General features: G+C 46.0%; 2 protein-coding genes across 2 annotated transcripts in view; both read left to right on the top strand.

Moving 5' to 3' along the window:
• The window catches only part of LOC116957957 (E3 ubiquitin/ISG15 ligase TRIM25-like), a 509,595-nt gene that overhangs the window by 287,873 nt on the left and 206,405 nt on the right, over positions 1-15,317 (top strand). The window lies entirely within an intron of this gene.
• LOC116957954 (E3 ubiquitin-protein ligase TRIM11-like) lies at positions 2,513-14,659 on the top strand. The gene is made up of 6 exons (XM_076058206.1): positions 2,513-3,084; positions 3,529-3,709; positions 6,045-6,278; positions 6,398-6,420; positions 7,106-7,209; positions 12,691-14,659. The coding sequence occupies exons 1-6, from the start codon at positions 2,513-2,515 to the stop codon at positions 13,239-13,241; spliced, it is 1,665 nt and encodes a 554-aa protein (XP_075914321.1). The 3' UTR covers positions 13,242-14,659.

Here is a 15,317-nt window from a genome sequence, read left to right as displayed (position 1 = left end):
ATGTTGAGGTGAATCGGAGTGTCCGAGTTGTTTTAAGTTCACTCGTATCCAGTTATTTAGTTTTTTTTGTGCACTTTATGATTGTAATGTTAACAATTGATAGTGGAATGTATTAATATGATGGGATTAAGCTGCGGTAACGACGTTAATGATATGAATGCATGCGGGGTGTATGGAGGTGCGGGCTATCTGAAATTTGTTTTACATAAAACGGTAGTTTTGCAGGGTATATGTGTCTGCGGGCTATATGCGTATGCGGACTATATGTGTATGCGGGCTATATGCGTATGTGGGCTATATGCCTATGTGGACTATATGCGTATGCGGGCTTTATGCGTATGTGGGCTATATGTGTATGCGGACTATATGCGTATGCGGGCTTTATGTGTCTGCGGGCTATATGCGTATGCGGGCTATATGTGTATGCGGGCTATATGCGTATGCGGGCTGTATGCGTATGTGGGCTTTATGCATATGCGGGCTATATGCGTATGCGGGCTGTATGCGTATGTGGGCTTTATGCATATGCGGGCTATATGCGTATGCGGGCTATGCGGGACAATATGGTGCTCTTGCTTTAGGAACATGTTCCTTTTTGCTGTTTGTATGAATATTGTCACATTGATTTTTTAAGGACTGTTCCCATTGCCGTGTATGCTCGCTTTACTCTGAGGAATTAATCGATTGTTCTGTTACCCAGTTTAACAAACGTGATCATTGAGGGCTAAATGTACGGATCAAAGCGGAGGACATCTCCAGGAGTACTGTGTGTTATGTTTGTGTTCAGAAATTAAAGTTGCTTAACACAAGAGTATGAGTGGTGCCTTCCTAAGTTCATGCGTAATAATCTTAATTATAAGGACTGTATCTTGGGGTGAGATCTGAATTTTAAGACCTGATATCAATCATTGTATTACCCCGATTGATAATACAACCCTGGACAACGAGGCAGAGCCGAATTAGCATAATTGCATACATTAGCATAATCACATACACTTGCATAACTTAATACAATTACACCTCCATGAATAGCATACATTTTATGCATAATTACAAAGATTTGCATAGTTTCGGAAAATTACAAATTTCCCTATTTTCATAAAGAATTAAAGCTTTCGTGACTGCATAAATGTACTCATTGTTTTTTTTCGGTAAAGTCACGTATGTAGAAATACAATAAAACGTCGTGATTGTTTTGTTTTAATATAATTTTATTGTATTTCTTTGTCTTTGTGTATTTTTGGAATGCTTTGATGATGTCTGCCAGTTAAAACCCCCTTGAAAAATTATGGTTTAGCTCAATGGGCTCGACTTAGGGAATTTAACTTCTGGTTCTTCTGATAAACCTTGAAGAGCAGCCATCAGGCTTTGTCTAGCTGCCAAGATGTCTGTGCATCGCACCACGCTGTGCCTGAACACGCTAGAGGGTCATCGTGGTGTGATGAGCAAAGCCCGGACCAATTGGTGAGGGGGGTGTAGAAAGACGGATGGAGGACGCGTGTGCAATAGCCGTACATGCGAATATGAAACAACAACGCAAGTGAAATAGGTGGTGGGTGCGGTTGTGAATAGTCGGAATGGGAATCTCCAATCTCGGACAAGGTGATTGTGAGAGACGGTGACATCGCCAGCAGTGGGTGATGGAGGCAGGTAGAGTTGGTGATAGATTCACACTGATAGCAAAAGTCTCAAAATTCCAGGATGGGTCACGGGAATCTACAGACAAATTCCATATCGGATGCCACAATAACATTCAAGCAATTCGTCACGTTGGGGTAATTACACTGAGATGGAGCTACAGGACATCATGAGATATTAGCAACTACACAAACTCTTAATTTTACTATGTAAGGCTCACTGTGCTATGTGGCTCTTTGTCAGAAGCGAAGTGGCTTATACAAATGAGAGCACAATGATGTGGCTTATGTGAAAATTGATAGCAGCCAAATACTCTGAATGCGTGATGTTGATTCTAAATATGGAAGGTAAACCGGAGGATCCAGATTCAAATTCCCGAGACCAAGGGGAGAGAGAAAAAGATGCAAACTTTAAAAATAAAGCAGCCGTAAGGCGAGCGAAATAACATATAGCCACTGTGGCACCCAATCCATTGCTCTGTCTTACCATCGACACCAACTTGTGCACTGAGCTCTGGAAGGATGAGGTTATCTCTCGATACTCATCTCATGAATGTGCTACCGCAGCTGAGGCTCACCGATTTATATTAACAACAGTAATTTCTTTAAATTAATATATTTGTTAAAATATTACATTCCTTTTATACATTTTGTTCGTGTCAAGGTGTGTATTGTAACAATGTTAACCTTGAAGCTACTGTTTGCGCACCAAGGACATGGGTTCACATTCCAAGCGGTGTCTCGTGATGTCAGTGACGACAATGAAAATATTTTAAGTATTTTACTTCCTTCTTCATCGTCGGTATAAGATAGAGGTCCTGGTCCATTGTTTCTCTGAGCCACACAGCGAGCGATCTCAGCAAAGCCCATGGGTCATGGCGAGCACGACTCCCAGTGAGAGTGTGGATAGTGAGTTGCACTGCTCCATCTGCCTGGGCACGTTCGTCTGCCCCTCCACGCTGAGCTGCGGACACTCCTTCTGCCTGCGGTGTTTGGAGGCCGTCTGGGAGACGGCGAGCAGCTTCAGCTGCCCGCAGTGCCGAGCGACCTTCCCTGTGCGACCCCAGCTGAGGAGGAACGTGACCCTCGCCAACCTGGCAGAGCAGCTCAGAGTTGGAGACGGGATGGCCACGGTCGTCATGTGTGACAATTGCGGTGACGGCCACACTCCTGCAGTGAAGACCTGCCTGAGATGTGAGATGTCCTACTGTTTTTCTCACTTTAGGCCTCACGTGGAGAATCCCAGGTTGAGAGACCACGCCGTGGTAGATCCCACTGCGAGCTTGGACGAGAGAAGATGCCGTAATCACAAACGGGAGCTGGAATTCTACTGCACAGTAGATAGAAGCCTGGTTTGCTCATCTTGCATCATCGCAGGAGAACACACAGTACACAAGGTCCTGACGCTGAAGGACGAGCACGAGACACGGAAGGTGAGGCCCTCAGAGTGAAACACCATAACATGATCTGATCAATTCTGTCACTCGGCTACACAACATCTGATGAAAAAAACTATCGTGTGTGCATGCTCTCTTGAACCTCTGTCTCTCTGCCTGTGTAGGTAATTTTCTGGTTTACATTTCAGGAAAGATCCTCAGGATGTATTCAATCCTAGGCTTTCATCACACATAATTGCCGTATAAATAAATTAAGTGGACAGAGATTTGAGACTAATATCACAGCCACCTGATAGACAATTAAATTAAATGTATCTTCTAAACGAGACAGCTGTGGGCACATGGGCTCTTGGGTCCGAGTCGGTAGGGCCACCAAGCCAGCACATCTCCCACCGGCTGCTGCTACAACGAAGCATCAGCTTGCCCACTCCCCATGCCCCCCGTCTCAGTCGCTATAGAGAGGCAGCGTGGAGATGAGGGCCTTTGCTGTAGAGGGGTCGGTGTGGAGGGAAGGGCGGTGTGAGGGGTGGCTCAGGGGGCTGGAGTTTCCCTCTGGTGACGTCTCGTCTCTCACTACAGACGCGCGTAGGGGAGGAGACACGAGCGGTGGAGGAGAAGAGGAAGGAGGCGGAGGAGTCCGTGAAGCGGATGGAGGCCGCTCGCAAGGAGGCGCAGGTACCGTGTCCGGGCCGGGCTCTTTGACCCTCGTGACCTCCACCCAGTGTGGAAATCGTGGAGGTCAAAATTAATGCAAGCGAACTTCGTGCAGCTGCATAACGTTGACGCCTCTTACTCTATAATTCACTATCAAACTCAACATTAACTACAAGTGGTTTGCACATTTGCCACATTCGATAACTGCATCGGCGAGTCTTCCGCGAGGTCGTGTTACTCATCATTGCGTCTTCAACTCCTGTGGCAAAAAAGTGTCGAGAGTGCCACGGATTGTTGGGGTGGAGCTGTGGTGCAGCTGTTGAGCTGCATGGGAGGTCGCACACCAGCACGGACGCAGAGGCACGAACACCGCACAGCTGCACCTCACGCCATTCCTAATCGCGTCCCCGAAGTTTATTTAAACTACAACTATTTTTAATTTACCAGGTAAGGCCCCACTGAGCTGTGTAGATTTTTTCAGAAGCGATCCTGGCTGTCACAAACAATAGCAGCTCAGCAAATTGGCTGGCATCATCATCACCTGAAAATATAGCAGCAGACCCATAGAGATACATAGAGACCCTTAGAGATACATTGGGAGAAATAGATGTACAAAGAGACCCAATTAATTACCTAGAGACCCATAGAGATACATTGGGATAAATAGAGATATATAGAGACTGATAGATATACATTGGGACAAATAGTGATACATAGGGACACATAGAGATACATGGAGACCCATAGACTAAACAATTTAAATTTCCTTGACATAAAGCTTTCATGACTGAAGGAATTCTTATTCTTTGGGTCTTTCGGTAAAGTCACATAGATAATGTATATTTTAATAACAATGAAATAATACAAATAAAAATGAAAATAAAGTGAGTAATAAGCTCCATAAAAAAAGTTTTTTTGAAAAACAACGCTTTTATTTTAAAGTGCACTAAAAAGTAAATAACTCGATTGGACAACGGGAAGGCATGTATTGTCACCGGATCTGAGTAGGTGTGCGAAATTTGGAATTGATTGCACAACATGAAGTAGACTAAATGTTGATTACAAGATTTGACCACGACAAACATATGAGTCCAGTTAAGTAAAACTGTTGAGAAAATAATAAAAATATCACGACGTTTCGATCACAATACAAGCAATCATCACCAGCTAAGGCCCCACTGAGCCTTGTAACTCTTTTGCAGATGGAACCTGAATATCACAAATGATAGCTCATCAGTTGAAATTTATAGCAGCCAAATACTCTAAATACTGTACTCTAAACGCTTGCTTGAACCCGGAGATGCTCTCTTGGGCTCTGTGGGTTGTGTACAACAGATAAGGAATCACTTGGATTATAAACCCGAGTCGGACTTATGGGAAAACCTGACCTGGATTACTCCGATTCTAAATGTGGAGGGAAAAGCCGGAGGACTCAGAGAAAATCCACACAGGCATCAGGGTCACGATTGAACCCACGTCCCCCTGCATAACAGGCGAGGTAGTTAACATTTCGCCACATCTCGTCGAACCCACGAGGGGGTTCGCACCGGACTCCGAGTGCCCGAGTCTCAACATCCACGACTCCAGTGCCCTCTTGGGGAGAAACAAGAAAAGAGCGGCGCCCCTCTTGCCCCCTTGGCATGGATCGACTCAGTCCCATGGGCGCCTCGTCACTGGGGCATGATTCACTACTAGGGAATATCATTTTATTATTTTACCAGGTAAGGCCCACTGAGATGTGTAGCTTTTTTTCAGAAGCGACCTGCCAATCACAAATTACAGATCAACCAAATTGCTGATATCATTATCACGTGGAAATTTATAGCAGCAGCAAAATATACATAGAGAAACATATCGATCCATAGACACCCATATACATACTAGCCCCATAGTGATACCTAGACATCATAGAGACAAACAGATAAACAGAGACATATAGAGAGACCCTGAGAGAGGCCTAGAGACCCGTGGAGACCCATAGACTAAACACATTTTTATTTTACCAGGAACGGCTCCACTGAGCTACGTAGTTATTTTTTTCAGAAGCGAGCTGGCTATTTCAAATTATAGCTCAACAAAGTGGCTGATTGTAACGTGGAATTTAATAGCAGCCAAATACTCTAAACGCGCGACGTTGACCCTAAATGTGGAGGCAAAAACAGGGGGACCCGGAGAAAAATCCATACGAATACAGAGAACAAACTCCACATATACAGGCGTCAGGATCAGGATCGAACCTCGACCTGCTGTATACCAGGCGAGGGAGTCAACATCTCCTAGCCACCACGGCGCCCACACGCACACATGGAGTGGCTCATGGCTCAGGGGGCCAACCGTGGTCCTCGTGTCTCCGCAGGAATCGGTGGCCGGGATCAGGGGTCGCATCACGGGCAAGTTCGCCCGCCTAAAGAAGGCTCTGGACGAAGACGAGAGAGAGGCTCTCCAACGCGTGGCCTTGAAGGAGCGCGAGCTGCTGTCCCGGATAGACGAGGACATCGCTCGTCACAAGCGAGAGATCAGCGAGCTCCAGGCGGAGGCCGCTCGCCTGCGCACCCTGCAGCACGAGAGGGACTCGCTCGCCTTCCTGCAGGTGGGGAGCGCCTCTGTGGAGACGCCATTTGGGTGTCCAGAACAACAGAGCGGGCAGTGGCAGAGGGACTCGTGGTGCAAGGTTAGAGACGTCACTCATGATCTTTCTCTCATCCACAGGGGCACCTGGAGGAGACGCGCAGGTACAGATCCTTAACGTCTCACGGTTAAACACTCACAACACAGGATGTGTGTGTTAGACACTCGGGCTGTCTGTGTTAGACACACGGGCTGTGTGTGTTAGACACACGGGATGTGTGTTTTAAACACACGGGCTGTGTGTGTTAGACACACGGGCTGTGTGTGTTAGACACACGGGATGTGTGTGTTAGACACACGGGATGTGTGTGTTAGACACACGGGATGTGTGTGTTAGACACACGGGCTGTCTGTGTTAGACACACAGGATGTGTGTTTTAAACACACGGGCTGTGTGTGTTAGACACACGGGCTGTGTGAGCCCGTCTGTCAGACACACGGGCTGTCTGTGTTAGACACACGGGCTTTGCGTTTTAGACACAGGCTGTGTGTTTGTGTGTTTTAGACATGCAGGCTGTCTGTGAGACACTGACTGTGTGTGAGACACGGGCTGTGTGTGAGACACTGGCTGTGTGTGAGACACGGGCTGTGTGTGAGACACGGGCTATGTGTGAGACACGGGCTGTGTGTGAGACACTGGCTGTATGTGAGCCACGGGCTGCGTGTAAGACATGAGCTGTGTGAGACACGGGCTGTGTGTGAGACACGGGCTGTGTGTGCTATGGATGCTGGTGTTACAATGCAGTGGTAAAACGAGGCTGTGTGTGATGCTGTTGGTGGTTATCCCAGGAGAGAGATCCCAAAGGAATCTGCACCCCAACCTCCCACTTCACTGGACCCCACCAGGATCTGCTCCCTTGAAAGGGCCATGCGCAGACTCCTGCCTCTCGTCTGTGAGTTCCTCAGTCTTGCACCCGCGTGTCCCGCTCTGTTGCACTGCACTTCTGTGCTCCCCACCTTCATCAACTTTTATTATACCAGGTAAGGAACTCACTTAACCTTGTCGCTCTTTTGACGCAAGCGACCTATCACAAATGACAGCTCTTCGAAGTGGATCATCACGTGGATATTTATAGCAGCAGCCAAATCCTCTGAATGCAAATTGATTCTAAACGGGGAGGGAAAAACGCGAGGAACCAGGGAAAAATCCACGCCACCACGGGCAGAGAGACGCAGACTCTGAAAGAGAGCGACATGGATCAGTGGGCTCTACCTGCTGAAATAAAATTAGTTTAACGGTGTAAATATTCTACTGAACCCTACTGCTGGGTACTGGGGCAAGTGCTGTTAGCGAGCAGCAGCAGCACCTATGAAGGCCAGCACGGCACACGAGGGAGTGGGTGGCCAGCACCACGCCGGGCCGCCTTTGTCTCCCTTGGGCCGAATGTTTACACATCAGACCAGCAGAGGGCAGTGCAGCGTGAACCATTGTTGTACTGTACCTCTACGCTTCTACGTTCACGATCCCCACCATCGCCAACGCGCACCAACGACAGTGGTGAAGTATGGTCAGGACGTGGATGGCGTGAGGAGGCGCTCATCCAGCAGCGGAGTGACACACAATGTCTGTGTGTGTGTGTGAGAGTGCGCGAGGCTGTGACACACAATGTCTGTGTGTGGGTGTGAGAGTGTGCGAGGCTGTGACACACAATGTGTGTGTGTGGATGTGAGAGTGTGCGAGGCTGTGACACAATGTGTGTGTGTGGATGTGAGAGTGTGCGAGGGTGTACACCCAGGACCCCATTCCAATGTAAAGTGGCATGGTCTCAGTTATCTGATGAAAGTTGCAAGCGATAATTTAATCATCGCTTGCGGCTGGGGCTGGCGTCGTCTCCCTCTCCTCCTGATGTCGAGGGTAAATGGGCGAGGTTTAGGACTGTGACTCATGCAGCTGGAATGGCTGCTCTGGGTACGCGGTCCAGACCTCCCCAGAGACCCGGGCTGACAGAGGAGGTGTTCAGAATGGATGAGAAAAAGTGACAGGCCCACTGTCATCGGCTACAGAATCCCACATCAGAGAATGAGGAGGCTTACCGCAGCCTTCGCTCGGAGGTTCGGAGAGCCGTGAGGCGCTGCAAGGATGGGTGGTGGTTGCAGGTGGCTGAGGAGATGGAGTCTGCCTCAGTGGCCCGCGATCACAAATCTCTATTTAACTCCATCAAAAAAGTAACTTGCAGCGCCACACCTATTACCATCATTAGGGGATATAACGGTGATCCAATCTCTGACCCCCAGGAACAGGTTTGCAGATTTGTTGAGCATTTCTGTGAAGTGGGGGAAGGGAAATCCCTCAGCCAGGAAAACATCGTGGCACAAAGTGAGGATGACACTGCTGAGGCTGCGGTGCCTCAAATATTGGAAGAAGTCACCCCCTGTGAGTGGCTTGCTGAAGTGCCATCTGTTGAGGAAGTGCTGAAGGCGATCCGGAGTCTGAGACCAGGAAAGGCAGTGGGCAGAGATGATCTCCCAAGCGAAATGCTGAGGGAGGGTGGCGTTTGTGCACAGACTGCCCTATATGACATCATAACAACATTCTGGACCACTGGACGGGTTCCGCAGGATTGGAAGGATGCCCTGGTGGTCCCCGTCTCTAAGAAGGGGGACCGCACAGACTGTAACAACTACAGGGGCATCTCACTCCTCAGTGTGCCGGGAAAGGTCCTTGCAAGGATTATTCAACATCGCCTAACCAGGCACGCTGAGGAGAGGCTTGCGGAGCCCCAATGCGGTTTCATGAAAGGGCGGTCCTGCACAGATGCCATATTTTTTGTCCGTCTGCTACAGCAGAGGTGTAGGGAATTCCAGCAAGACCTACATCTCTGCTTTATTGACCTGGTCAAGGCCTATGATACCACCAGTAGGCCTGGGCTCTGGGTTGTTCTTCGTGCTTTTGGAGTACCTGACCCTCTGCTCACGATCATTAAGGACCTTCATGATGGTGAGCGGGCCCGGGTAAAACTACGTGGCCGGGAGTTCGAGCCATTCCCTGTACACCTTGGGGTGCGACAGGGATGTCCTCTGGCTCCCACATTATTTAACATCTATTTTGACCACGTAGTTCATGAAGCCTTCAATAGCTGTACCTGGGGAATCTCCATATGATACAGATATAATGGGAGGCTGATCGATGCCCGGGTGCGGTCAAGGGATGGCTCCCTATTGCTCAACCACGTTATGTATGCCGATGATTTAGTAATAGCTGCTCATTCAGAGGAGGAGTTGGAGACGCTGCTGCTGAGACTGGAGCATGCTACTAAGAGATGGGGCCTTACCATCAGCCCCACCAAAACTAAGCACCTGCCTGGGTATTTTGTATCATTGGACACTCCACCCCCACAACTCTCAATTGGTGATGGGGCAGTTGTGGAGAAAGTGGAGAGTTTCCCATACTTCGGCAGTGTGCTTATGACCGGCTCCAGTTTAACAGCAGAGATCTCACTCCGAATCAGTCGAGCGGCAATATATTTTCATCGGTTGTGTAACACTGTGTGGAAGCTACCTGGTCTGTCGCTCCGCACTAAGCTTCAGGTCGTCTCGGCCACGGTCATTCCCTCCCTTCTCTATGCTTGCGAAACGTGGACCCCCGTAATGGAACATCTTTGTCGGTTAGAAACATTTAGGCTGGCCTGACTACGATCCATCCTGGGTTTAACCAGACTGGATTGTGTGAGGAGCTCACAAATCCTTGAAAGATCTGGGCAAGGTCCCATCGGTGAGCTTGTCCGGCGGGCAAGGCTGCGATGGCTAGGGCATGTAGCCCGCATGCCCAGCCACCGCATGCCGAAACAGCTTTTGTTTGGCCGGATCGAGGGGGCTAAATGGGCGCGTGGACTTGCCGATGACTGGTACCAGCGGTGTCAAGATCGGCCTCTGTGGAGGAGGCTCGTGAAAGACGCTACTGGGCAGTTGGAGGTAGTCGCCCTCCAACAACAACGGAGGGCGGAGGAGCGACGCTCACAATAACGAGCAGAGCGCCGGGTGGCTAAGGCACAGCAGGTTGGCACAGTAGGGGGCAAAGGTGGTGCATCAGCCAGTCATCTCAGTCAGTCGACCCGTGGCACCTGGGTCTGCCCCGTGACCTCCTGCCAGCGGGCGTTCGCCACTTCACGTGGCCTCAAGGTGCACGTGGCCTGGCACAAGCGTCGTGGTGACGTCACCGCCACTTAGTGGCGAATGGCGGTTGTTGTTGAGTGTGCGAGGCTGTGACACACAATGTCTGTGTGTGGATGTGAGAGTGTGCAAGGCTGTGACACACAATGTCTGTGTTTGTGGGTGTGAGAGTGTGCGAGGCTGTTACACACAATGTCTGTGTGTGTGGGTGTGAGAGTGTGCGAGGCTGTGACACATAACGTGTGTGTGTGGGTGTGAGAGTGTGCGAGGCTGTGACACACAATGTCTTTGTGTGGGTGTGAGAGTGTGCGAGGCTGTGACACACAATGTCTGTGTGTGGATGTGAGAGTGTGCAAGGCTGTGACACACAATGTCTGTGTTTGTGGGTGTGAGAGTGTGCGAGGCTGTTACACACAATGTCTGTGTGTGTGGGTGTGAGAGTGTGCGAGGCTGTGACACATAACGTGTGTGTGTGTGTGAGAGTGTGCGAGGCTGTGACACACAATGTCTTTGTGTGGGTGTGAGAGTGTGCGAGGCTGTGACACACAATGTCTGTGTGTGGATGTGAGAGTGTGCGAGGCTGTGACACACAATGTCTGTGTGTGGATGTGAGAGTGTGCGAGACTGTGACACACAATGTCTGTGTGTGGGTGTGAGAGTGGCGGCAACATCGTGGTGTTGGCATCGCCACCATTATTCACTACCACTGCACACACACACAAAGTCAAGTTAGTGTAGCACCTTTATTATTAATTAATAGGTATTATTTATTATAATTCACTAATTATTCACAAGTGATTAGCAGTATGTGTACATTTATACTAACGAATATTAACATGTGTACACGAACACTAACTAATATTAATATGTGTACACTAACACAAACTAATATTAGTGTGTGTTCACTGATACTAACTAATATTAGTGTGTGTACACTAATACTAACTAATATTAGTGTTTGTACACTAATACTAACTAATATTCGTATGTGTACACTTAAACTAACGAATATTAATATATGTACACTAATACTGACTAAAATTCGTTTGTGTACACTAATACTAGCTAATAGTATGTGTACACTAATGCTAACTAATATTAGTATCTGTACACTAATACTAACTAATATTAGTGTGTGTACACTAATACTAACGAATATTAGATTGTGTAGACTAATACTAACTAATATACTTTATGTACACTAATACTAACTAATATTAGTATGTGTACACTAATACTAACTAATATTAGTATGTGCACACTAATACTAAATAATATTAGTATATGTACACTAATACTAACGAATATTAGTGTGTGTACACTAACACTAACTAATATTAGTATATGTACACTAATACTAACTAATATTTGATAGTATTCACTAATACGAACTAATATTAGTATGTGAACACTAATTCTAACTAATATTAATATGTGTACACTAATACTAACTAATATTATTATGTGTACACTAATACTACTAATATTATGTGTACACTAATACTAACTAATATTAGTGTGTACACTAATACCAACTAGTATTAGTATGTATACGCTAATACTAACTTATAATAGTATGTGTACCCTAATACTAACTAATATTAGTGTGTGTACACTAATACTAAGTAATATTAGTGTGTGTACACTAATACTAACTAATATTAGTATTTATACACTAATACTAACTAATATTAGTATGTGTACACTAATACTAACTAATATTTGTATTCATCTTCTTGGTTCTTTCGGTAAAATTACGTAGAATGGAAATAAAATAATACAAATAAAATATAATAAAATAAAATAATATTTTCACTATTATTTTATTTCCATTTTACGTAACTTTACCGAAAGAACCAAGTAGATCAATTCCTGTAGTCACGAAAGCTTTAAATCGAAATTTCATATTAGTATATGTTTACTAATGCTAACAAATATTAGTATGTGTACACTAATACTAACTAATATTAGTATGTGTACACAAATACTGACTAATATTAGTGTGTGTACACTAATACTAACTAATATTAGTATGTGTACACAAATACTGACTAATATTAGTGTGTGTACACTAATACTAACTAATATTAGTGTGTGTACACTAATACTAACTAATATTAGTGTGTGTACACTAATACTAGCTAATATTAGTGTGTGTACACTAATGCTAACTAATATTATATGTACACTAACACTAATTAATATTAGTATGCGTACACTAATACTAACTAATATTAATGTGTGTACACGAATACTCACCACAGATGGACGCTCACCGACTCTGGACACAAACTCAGCCTGCGACCACCTCCAGATTTCCTCGGATCTCAGGACGGTGACGCAGAGCGATGTCCCTCAGGGTCGCCCCCATCACCCAAACCGCTTTGAGTACCGGCCACAAGCGCTCTGCTCTGAGAGCTTCTCGTGGGGTCAGCACTACTGGGAGGTGGACGTGGGGAGCGCGGAGTGGTGGTGTCAGGTTGGAGTCGCGTACGCGACGATCCCAAGGAGAGGGCGTGGTGATGAGTGCTGCCTGGGAGGGAGTGACGTCTCCTGGTGTCTACAGAAACTTGGCGACAGCTTCTCAGTGCTGCATGGTGGGGTAGTGACGTCACTGTCAGTTCCGCAGCCTCCGCGGAGAGTCGGGGTCCATCTGGACTGGGACGCGGGGCTGCTGTCGTTTTACTGCACCGACTCCATGTTGTTGTTGCACTCGTTTCACCAAACATTCACTCAGCCCCTACACCCTGGGCTGGGGGTGTGGGGTGATGGTGGTGAGTCAGTGAGGATTGTGGATCTGAGTGGTGCGTCCTGAGAGATGTGAACGTGAACAGTGCAGAGGGCAGACAACACGACGCACGGCGCTCGCCACCCTCGTTGGTAAAGTCACAAAGATAAAAAAAGAAAAAATTAATAATAAACATTCAATACAAATTTTGATTTAAAGCTTTCGTGACTGCATGGATTCATCTTCTTGGTTCTTTTGGTAAAGTCACGTAGAAGGAAAATAATAAAATAATAAAACTGAACATTAAATAAAATTCTCACGACATTTCGGCCACAACACAAGCAGCCGTCTTCAGGTGAAGAAACAACTGTTGGAAAGACAGAGCTCCAATGAACACTGCTAAGTTTGGCAGCGTCTTTTAAGCTGGGTGGGAGGAGTAGAGCGCCTTGACAAAGGAGTTTACATATCAACAGAAGGATTTAGCATTGAAGTAGCTAAGTTAATGTGATAGATTTGCAGGATGTTAAACTCATAAATTAGCATGTAACTGGGACTATACACTCCCCTATACTTTACACTATAATAATATTATACTTGTAATATTACACTATGTATTATTCTACCAACCCTACTGTATACCACACTGCTGTATATTCACTATACAATTACGATACTATATATTGCCTTATAAATTATATTAAACTTTACACTGTTATACTATTTCTTATACAATATGCTATAAATAAAATCATTGACCGTCGCGTGAAAGGTACTAAGAGGCAATGCCAGCGAATGGACAGCGGTCTGAAAGTCACCGTAAAACACAATCAATCAAGAACCGAAATGGTTTATTTATTGTGTTTTACGGTGACTTTAAGACAAGTCTAATATTATTATAGTCTAAAGTATCGGGTAGTGTATAGTCCCAGTTACATGCAAATTTCTGACTTTAACATTCTGCTAATCTATCACATTAACTTAGCTACTTCAATGCTAAATTCTTCTGTTGATATGTAAACTCATTTGTCAAGGCGCTCTACTCCTTCCACCCAGCTTAAAAGACGCTGCCAAACTTAGCAGTGTTCATTGGAGCGCTGTCTTTCCGACAGTTCTGTTTCTTCACCTGAAGACGGCTGCTTGTGTTGTGGCCGAAACGTTGTGATAATTTTATTTTATTATGTTTATTTTTATTATTGTATTATTTCCCTTCTACGTGACTACCGAAAGAACCAAGAAGATTAAATAAAATTTTAAAATAAAAAAACAAAACTCATGACGTTTTGATCGCAACACAAGCAGTCGTCCTCAGTCAAGAAAAGTTATAAGTCAAAACAATTATATTATTGATTTTAAAAAGTATAAATGGACGCGTACGACAGTGGCATTGTAACGCTTGTATCGTCGATTCTACAATAAAAATACAGAACACAAACAACAACAATGTAGTTGTGTACAGCGTCATTCGTGCTCACTGTATCCCGCAACGCTGTTCATTAATTAAACACGAGAACCAAATCTTCTACACAGCCACTGCCAAGCAAATTAAATTGCAAATTAAGAAACAAATAAACAGGCGGCACCAAGCACAAAAGGCGCCAACAATGTCCCAGCTGTTCAAGTTGTCTGCTGCTGCTGCGTCATGGACGTGGTGACGTCACCACGATCACTCCCCCAACAACCACAACCACCACGAAAACCACCACAACCACCACCACAACCGCCACTACCACCACAACAACCACAACAACAACCACCAAAATAACTACAACAACCACCACAACCACCACAAGAAACACCACCACAACCACCACCACAACCGCCACCACCACAACAATCACTGCAACTGCCACCATCATATCAACCACCACAAAAACCACCACAACCACCCTAATACCCACTACAACAACCACCACTACAACCACAACAAACACAACAACCACCACAAACACAACAACCACCACAACCGCCACCACAACAACAACAACCACCACAACCACCACAACCGCCACCACAACAACCACGACCACAAGCACCTCCACAACCACCAACACAGCAACCACTACCACAACCACCACCACAACCACCACCTCAACAACCACGACAAGCACGACCAACACAACAATAACAACCACAACAACAACCACCACAACCACCAAGATAACC

This window comes from Petromyzon marinus (genome assembly GCF_048934315.1).
Source record: "Petromyzon marinus isolate PM22_M1 ecotype Great Lakes invasive population chromosome 68 unlocalized genomic scaffold, UKy_Petmar_22M1.pri1.0 chr68_unloc.1, whole genome shotgun sequence".
Lineage (NCBI taxonomy): Eukaryota > Metazoa > Chordata > Hyperoartia > Petromyzontiformes > Petromyzontidae > Petromyzon > Petromyzon marinus.
Note: the sequence above shows the minus strand (reverse complement) of the source record. Positions and strands in the feature narration are given on the sequence as shown.

Bases quoted from the DNA above. Each gene is read 5' to 3' on its own strand.
- LOC116957954 (XM_076058206.1), top strand. From the start codon at position 2,513: ATGGCGAGCACGACTCCCAGTGAGAGTGTGGATAGTGAGTTGCACTGC. The intron at 3,085-3,528 runs GTGAAACACCAT...TTTGCTGTAGAG, and splicing joins CGGAAGGTGAGGCCCTCAGA to GGGTCGGTGTGGAGGGAAGG. The intron at 6,421-7,105 runs GTACAGATCCTT...TGGTTATCCCAG, and splicing joins CACCTGGAGGAGACGCGCAG to GAGAGAGATCCCAAAGGAAT.